Source organism: Miscanthus floridulus, chromosome 18, assembly GCF_019320115.1.
Source record: "Miscanthus floridulus cultivar M001 chromosome 18, ASM1932011v1, whole genome shotgun sequence".
NCBI classification, from domain to species: Eukaryota; Viridiplantae; Streptophyta; class Magnoliopsida; order Poales; family Poaceae; genus Miscanthus; species Miscanthus floridulus.
Window position 1 is genome coordinate 96,244,086 of NC_089597.1, and position 9,143 is coordinate 96,253,228.

The 9,143-nt window shown below is 46.3% G+C and overlaps 1 protein-coding gene across 1 annotated transcript; it reads left to right on the plus strand.

Moving 5' to 3' along the window:
* Positions 1-1,944: 1,944 nt before the first annotated feature.
* Positions 1,945-6,010, plus strand: LOC136524228 (vegetative cell wall protein gp1-like). Its single transcript, XM_066517676.1, has 2 exons — positions 1,945-2,678; positions 5,938-6,010. Exons 1-2 carry the CDS (start codon positions 1,945-1,947, stop codon positions 6,008-6,010), a joined length of 807 nt encoding a protein of 268 aa, XP_066373773.1.
* Positions 6,011-9,143: the final 3,133 nt, after the last annotated feature.

The window sequence follows — 9,143 nt, forward strand, 5'->3', positions numbered from 1 at the left end:
GAGATTTTGGTTAAGGCTTTGTAGGAAACTGCACAGCCGTCTTCTCAAAGATTTATTGCTAAAATTCCACCAGGAACTGCTGGGGATGTTGGTTCTACTCTTCATGTTGCCTCACCTCCCCAAATTGTTTTGCAAGATACTGATTTAGGAGGTGGGCCTATGGAGACCGATGCTCCAAGAGTTAAAGCTCACAAGGGTAAGGGTAATACTACCATTACCCTTGATTTTGATGATTCTGATGATGATATCTTTGACGAAGAGGCCGAAAATGCATGTACTTCTCATCTTACCGAGTCCACAATTGATGTAAATACTGGTGAAAAAGTTGCATATCAACTTGAGAAGGGTGTTTCTACGGGTAAGTTTGTTTTGTTTTCTTTGTGCCTGTTTTTTTACTTTTGACTTTGATTATTGACTTACTAACTTTTGACTTGTCTTTTCTGTGCAGAGCAATTTTTTCCGGACCCTTCATCTCAAAGAGAGGTGACTGTGGATGTTGGGAAAATGAAAGAGATGGCTTAGGAGCCTGCTACTCCAGCTAAAGCTTTAGAAACTTTTCCTAATGGAGTAGACCTAGAGGCATACAAACGTTGTTTGGAGTATTGCCAAGCTCAAGGTGTGAATTTAGACACTTTCAAATTTATTGGGATTGGCTTGGACAAACTTCGTATTATGCCAAAGAAGCCAGAATTAAAGTTGTCAAGGTGCATTGATGATGCCTTCGTAGTTCCTAACGCGGAGGGTGAACTTGTTGGTAAATCTTCCCTTGAGTTGGCAGACGCTTGTGTTACCATGATTTATAGGGTTTGTACATTTTTGTCTAACTTCGTATGTAACTTTGGCTTAAACTTTTTATGTTGATTTACAAATGTTTCTTTGTATGCTTTGACTTCATGTGTGTGTGTGTATATTGATGTTATACTTTTGTAGAATGCTCTTTTGTAAAGGAGTTTGCATAAATCTCTTGAAGAAGATGCGAAGAATGTTGCGCTTCACGAGAAAAGTTTGCTTGAGGAGATCAAATCTTTGAAGTCTCAACTTACTGCTAAAGAAAAAGAGAATAGAGACGGTTGAAGCTCTCCATGATATGGAGTCAAAATGTATCTCTGTTGGAGCCAAGCTTGAGGCAAAGACTGAAGATTTTGAGAATTTGAAAAAAGATCTTGATAAGATTATAAAGGAGAAAAATTATCTTGAGAAGAAGTCTGCTGAGAACAATCAAAATTTTCATGATAAGTGCAATCGCCTGTGGGAACTTTGCAAAAATTGTTATGACAAGTTTGGAGCAAAGCCAGAAGATCCTTGTTTGGAGCTTGGAGAGTTTGATCCATTTTTTTCTTGGTTGTGCCGTCAGTATGAGGATTTGCCAACTGTTATTCAGACTAGTGCTGATTTGAGTTGTGTTTATGCAACTCGCACAATTTTCCACTTAATGAAAGAGGCAAAAGATCCCTTGTATGAACAAATGTTGGACAAGGATTATAAGTTTCCTTCTGTGGAGCAATTGAGTCAGGTTACTTCTCGAACTCAATAACTTTGCAAGAAATATTTTAATCAATATTGGAAAGTGGGTGGCAGGGAGAATGCTTTTCTAAAGGCAAAGAAGAAGATGGGGAAGGTTGGATTAAGAGTTTTACTCTCCCTATTTTTGTTTTTTGTGTATATTTGGTTTTTTGGTTTTGTTATACTAATATTTTGTTCTCTTTTTGCAACAGCTTGAGAAAGAAATTGCCACTAATGAGAAGGTGCAAAGAGACTGAATTTTTTACAATTTGGCCCTTTTTTGAAAGTTTCTCACAATTGGACCCCGGGCGGAAAGAATTCAGGAAATGGACCCTTAGCTCGGCGCCAGAGTGACTGGCGCAGAGCTAGGCGCTAGCATCTCTGGCGCCGAGCTGGCGGGCATGGTGGGGTGGCCTGCTAGGGAGCTCGGCGCCAGTCACTATGGCGCCGAGCTCAGAAATATCTATTCGGCCCGCGCCTCTTCCTCTTCCTTTCTCGCCCAAGCCGCCCCTGCCCGCGCCGTCGCCGCCGCCCTTGCCTGCTCCACTGCCACGCCCGCGCCCCCACGGCGCCGCACCACCGCGCCCACGCCCGCCACCACGCCCGCGCCTGCCACCGTGCCCGCGCCGCGCCACCACTGCTGCTCCGGCGGCCGAGCCCGCACCCTCGCCACACAGCACCGCCGCTGCTGCTCCGGCGGCTGAGCCCGTGCCCTCGCCACACAGCGCCGCCACTGCTGCTCCGGTGGCCGAGCCTGTGCCCTCGCCATGCCGCACCGTCACTGCTGCTCCGGCGGCCGAGCCCGCACCCTCGCCGCGCCGCCGCCGCCGCTCCCTCGCCCGAGCCCGCACCGCGCCGCCGTGCCCTCGCACCGTTGCTCATGGTTGGCGGCAGCGCCACGCCGCCACACCCTCCACCACCGTCCTCGCCTTAGCCTCGCCTTGGTCTCCACCGGCGGCCTCAGCCTCGCCCTGCCTTGCCCCCCTCCACCACCGGCCTCGCCCCGCCTTGCCGCCGTCCACCACCAGCGTGCCTCCCACGCCCATCGAGTCGGACTCACTGTGCGGAGCGCCAAGCACCCCGCGCCCGCCGCGCGCCACCTCTGTCGTCGGTCGCGCCACCGCGGGTCCGGATCTTCGCCTTGACCTATGCCCAGCGTCCGCCGACCCGGAAAGGTAAAAATTATGAATATGCAATGTACCTATTTAGTTGGTGTTTGTTATTTACTGGTTACTGTGATGACTCAGTTAGTTGATTTAGTGAGATATATATGTAGATAGATAGAAACATAGATACATTGGTAAATAGATATAGTTAGATAGCTACTTAGATATGTAGTTATATTTGTAGTTAACTACATATGATCTAGCTATTTGGACTTGTTATGACTTAGTTAGTTGTAGTACACTATAAATATATACGTAGTTATTATCTTGATTAATTAGTTTGTAGTTAGAAAGTACTTGTTAGGTACTATCTATCGTCTAATTTGGACTAAAGGACATGTGTTTCGTTATGTTTTTGAAATAGATGGACAACCTAGTGACCATATATCATGGAGGCACGGTTGAAAGCGATCGCTATGGATATGTTGAGTTTCTTGACATGCAAAGCGTGCATGTGCTATTCAATGATAGGCCTTCATTTAGTGAGATGGTTGCAAGGGCTCGGGAGGAGCTGCATTGTTTTGGAGATGATGACATTGCAGTTGATGGTGTACTGCACCTAGGTTGTCCTTCGAACATCTTCAGGCAAATGATCTCAATTGGTTGTTCGGATCAGTGGGAGAACTATGTGAGATCGGCTATGAAGAGCCAGCTGCAATGTTTGGACGTGGTTGTGCATCGGGTGTTAGTTGATCCAATCCCTCATGGGTTTACCCCAGCAATGGATCATCAGGCACACATCGACTCTCCCATTCCAGAACCCTACCTACATGTGCAGATTGCGCCTATGGTTCCTGATGCTCAATCTGCCCCCAATGCGGTATTTGGAGATGGTTGTCATACTCATGTTTTCATGGCAGATCCTCCTTATAAGATCCCTTTGACATAGAATCATCTGAGTAAGTGTCTTAACTGCATGGTTTTTGGGAGCTTACCCCGTTCCTTACATCTATTTCTTTCATTCTTTCCTCATTTCTGTAATGATGTTGTAGGAGACATTCCTGAGAATATGGATGTGCCCCATGTTGCTGCGCAAGTGCACTTTGGAGATGGATTCCATGGCTCCAATAGTGTTGAAATTATGCATGATTTGAAGCCATATGAGATGGCTAGGGCTCTTGATTCTGATAATGATCGTCTTGTTGGAGAGCTGACGGAGTGTGATGTTGAGATGATGAGGCGTATCTTTCCCGACCGCCATGATCCTAGAGTTCATGAGTTCAGTGATCTTGCTCATTCCGATCAAGTGTTTGTAGAAGGACGTGATGATGAGCTCCTAGAAGCTCCTGAGGCCGGTCCTAACATGGTAATTGAGGAGGGGAGGGTGTTCAATGACCTCCCTGCTTTGAAGAGGTGGTTGCAGGCTTTTGCAGTGATACGAAAGAGGCCTTACAGGGTATTGCATTCATATGTGGAGCGTCGTTACACAGTTGTGTGTGACAAGGAATGCTGCCCATGGAGGGTTTGTGCAAGGAAGCAACAAGTGACCGGAAAATGGAAGATCACAAAAGTTGTCGGGCCACACAATTGTGCTGACCATCTACCCTCATTGCCAAGCGGTTGATGGGAATTTTGCAGGGAGAACCCAACATGAAGGTGAGAACAATTATCAGGACTATTGAGACGTTGTATGGAGGATATGTGATAACTTATGGTAAAGCATGGAGGGCTAAGCAGCGAGCATGGAAGATGATATATGGGGACTGGGAGGATGGGTATGAGCAGCTGCCAGTTCTTTTCAATGTAATCAAAGTGGTGAATCTAGGCATGCATTATGAGTATATCCCAAAACCTAATGCATGGAAGGATGGGAGGCAGATATTTTTTCGTGCCTTCTGGTGCTTCCCTTAGTGTGTCGAGGCCTTTAGGCGCTGTCGTCCCGTCTTCTCCATTGATGGTACGTTCTTGATTGGCAAATACCAGGGCACACTTCTTATAGCCATATCCTATGACGCGAACACCAAGTTGGTTCCTTTGGCATTTGCTTTGGTTGAGAAGGAGAACAATGACAATTGGGGATGGTTCTTGAGGCTAGTCTGGATACACGTGGTTGGGCCTGGCAGGAAGGTTGGTGTCATATCTGATAGGCATCAGGGCATACTTAATGCCATGCGAGAGCAGTTAGAGGGGTATGCACCTTTGCACCATCGTTGGTGTACTCAACACCTTGCCGAGAATCTACTTTGGAAGGACAGTGTCAAGTGTAACTTTGATCTGTTCCAGGAGGCTGCTCGATAGCTTGAGGACAAGTACTTTAGGGAAAAGTTGGAGCAGGTCAGAACCACATCAAATGTAGAAGGTAGACAATGGCTCACAGGTTTGATGAGGGATTTGGAGAAATGGACGAGAGCTCACGACGCCGGTGGCTGGAGGTACGAGTTTCAGTGCAGCAACATGGCAGAGTCACTCAATAAGTTGCTATTGGGGATACGTGGTATGCCCGTGAATGCAATTGTTCAATTCACCTTCTATAAGCTTGTTGCCTGGTTCAATGATAGACACGCCCATGCATTGCAGTTGAGGAGTGATGGAGAGATATGGGCTCCGAAACCAAAGGCACACCTAGAGAAGGCAAGAGAAAGGGCTGGCACACATGAGGTTGCATGCTTTGACCATGCCATAGGGACTTATCAGGTCAAGCATAGGGGCGGTACAACATCCGATGGTGAGGTCCGAGAGTCAAGGATACATGTGGTTGTCCTCCAAGATTTCAAGTGCACTTGTGGTAAACCAAGGCAATACCACTTTGTATGTTCTCATTTGGTGGTAGCAGCTAGGCATTGCAACTATAATATTGAGAGGAGGATACCTCACGAGTTTAGTGTCAACACGCTTGTGAACACATGGAGCCCCCGCTTCGTGCCTTTCTAGGACCCTGGTGAGTGGCCTCCATATGATGGGCTGAAGTACATTGCGGATCCAGCTTACCGTTGGAACAAGCATGGATCAAGGCAGAGGACGAGGCACAGGATGGTTATAGATCAGATACCCGGAAGAACTAGGCGTGGGAGAGGAACTCCATTTGTTACTGATCCCGAGTAGTATGAGTGCGGTAAGTGCGGTAGACTTGGCCACAACTCACGAAGTTGCCATTGGTAGATTAGTGAGGTAGGACTATTGGTTTATAGTATTATTTTATATTTGTCTTATTCATATATTTAATTATGCATGTCTCAATTTATGCTTGTATTTGTGTCAATTACTTATGCATTTATAAGTTCATGTTTCATTGTACATTGGAATTCTAATTCATTCATTTTTTTTGTAGGATGGAGCAATTCCACCTGCTCGACCCGATGTACGAGGAGACCCACCGAGCACGTCTTATTGCGCTGGGGTAGGTAATAATCTATAAGTTTTATTCGTACATGTGTTCATGAAGTAATATGTGACTATGTTTTATTCGATGCAGGACCTTCCGCACCTTCGTTCTAGGACCCACAGTGGGTTCTTGGACATTCGGTACGACGACAGGTACACTCCTTTCCTGCAAAGAGCTGGCCTGGATGTCATCTCCTTTTAGGTTCGTCGTGGGTTGCCCAAGTTCAACTCAGCGGTGATAACTACATTGGTAGACAGGTATTAAAGTGAATCATTGCTTCCATTCATGGCCATTTGTTCATGCGATTGACTTTTTGACAAGTAATCTTGCTTTGTCTTAAATATAGGTGGCGGCCGGAGACTCACAGCTTCCACCTACCTTTCGGGGAGATGACAGTCTCGCTTTAGGACTGTCAGAAGATGCTAGGCCTAAGGATTCATGGGAACCCAGTCACCGGGCAGTGTAGGTCAGAGGACTAGAGAGCACGAGTGGAGGCTGTCCTTGGGCGTGAGCTTGGTGAGCAAGGGGCTCGCACTTCTGGAGTTCCCATCTCATGGCTACGTGCAGAGTTCGCATAGTGCCTCGAGGAGGTAGATGAGGAGACGGTTGGGTACTACTGCCGGGCATGGATCCTACACCTTTTTGCTTGCGTTCTCTTTCCCGATGCCATGGGTGACAATGCGTCCTGGATGTGCATCCACTGCCTCAGTGACTGGGACCAGGCGGGTCAGTACAACTGGGGCTCTGTAGTCTTGTGTTTTCTATACCGGCAGCTGTGCGAGGGGTGTCGTCGGTCTATGTCCAACCCGTCACTTGGTGGATGCGTGTACCTGTTACAGCTGTGGATGTGGGCTCGTTTTCCAGTTGGTCGTCCAAAGGTTCTGGCTCGTCGTGAGTGGTTCCAAGGTCAGCCTCCAAGTCGCCAACCGATGTGGGCGTACCTTTAGGACTAGGTCAGGGTTCTGCACATGAGGATAGACCGGGCATACATTGAGTACACGAACGAGCTAGATACGCTGACGGCGTCTAGTGTAAGTAAATTTTATTTTCCATGCTGCATTGAAAAGGATTAGTATACCATCTAACATCTTATTTGGACATGTTGCAGGTGGAGTGGGAGCCGTATGGTGGAGAGGACGCACTTCCTTTTTAGCTGAGCAACATCCGTGGGGCTGACGACAACTTCTATAGGATGAGGTGCCCTCTAATCTGCTTCTATGCTGTCGAGTACCACCTGCCAGATAGGGTTGCACGCCAATTTGGAGTAAGACAACTTTGGCCTATGCCTCTATTCTCGACTAGCGTTGACTTACACAAGTAAGTGTTTTGATATTTCAAATGTCTCATGATGATGGTCCATTTCTTATAATATGGTGCCACGTACGTGGATTAATGTAACGATGATATACGTGCAGGTTGGATCGTCAGAGGAACAAGAAGATTTTTGACTAGGAGAGGCACCACTAGTCCTACATTGAAGAATGGGAGGAGATGCATGACAACGTGGACAACAACAATGAGCCGCACACGAACCATGAGTTTAGGCGGTACCAAGCTTGGTACCAGCGTGCGACATAGTGCAGGCTGAGGCTACAGTTGACCGAAACTGACTACACTGACATCGAGTCCTTCAACGATGAAGACACGGCGTACGACCAGTCAACTCGTGCAGGAAGGCAGGTGGAGGCAGGACCGATCTTAGACGGAGTGGTAAGCCAATCGCCTTATTTTGTTACGTTGAGTTACATAACAATACATTCGGCGTTCTTGGACCGACATTAGGAGTTATCTATTGTAGTTATTGCAACCTTCGAGCCATATAACCCTTATAATAAGTTACATTCTTGTACAAAAGAAAACAAAACTAAATGCTATCTGTTCAGAAGTCTTATTATTGAGAACTTTGTTGCAGGGCAATACACTGAAATGCTCAGTTGAAGAGATCAAGCGCGTTCGGTCGAGAGTCAGTGATGACTACATACTTAGCTTCCTAGACGTAAGATTTAAAATATTCTTTCAAACATATCATTAATACATTATATTCTTTCAGTTAACATAGTTTTGTACAACAGAGGCTGTCACGTCATCTATGTCGTGTGGCTGGTCGTTGTGGTTGCAGGACAGACACAACGCAAGATGTGTACGTTCCTTCCACAGGAAGAGGAGGATTGGGTTCCTCTAGTCAAGCAGCTACAGGGGATGGGGACGAGGACAAGGAGGACGACGACGACGATGACATGGACAAGAGGCATGATGAGCTTGGCCCCTCTCAGCTCCATGACGCTCCATCAACTCATCCTACACCGCCTCTAGGCACTAGGCGACGCTGTCCGTGTGACCCTTACACTCTAGGCACCAGCGCTCTGGGTCACAAGAGTAAGGGCAAGAGTAGGAGGCAGTGAGGGATGTGGTAGGTGTTACTATGAACTATTGTGAATTTTGTATTTACTTTTCTGTAACTATTCAGGACTGTATGGACATTGTGCACTATTTGGACTTTGCATGACATATTATGTTGGTTGTGATATTCGTTGTGGTTGCATTATGCTCGTTGGATGATTAAATGTTTGGAATATATATTGATGTCTCTGTTTGTAACTATGGATGCACCAAGACTGTATCTTGTGAATTTTTTGCGTGAACCTTTAATCATACTACACTTGTACAAAGGCACAAATGTAGTACACAGATTAACTATAAATTTATTACAATGTGTATAATCCAGGAAATATTGTACATATGCTTTGTAGATGAATCTAGGATTACCAAGTAACAGTGAACAAATCTATGCTTTTTAGACAATAAACATAGACTTTTCAGATACACGAACAACATCGAATTATCACATCACTGATATAGTACTGGCATGCAAGGAAGCACAACTCCACTCTATCTCCACCATCCATCTTATGACTATTTGATCCAAGGGCTGAGGTGAAGAGGCACATGGATCGCTGACATGGCACATTGAGAGGCCTCCATTCCTCCTCTCAACCTATAAATAACCACTCACTCCCTCTCATTCACACAAACAACAAGGAAGAAGAACACTCCTTAGCATTTGCTTTTGTTGCAGTACCAATGTCTGAAGGGTCATCAGAGGAAGAGGAAAGGGGAAGGAAACTACCTTGGGGTGGGAGGGTCCTCTTGGT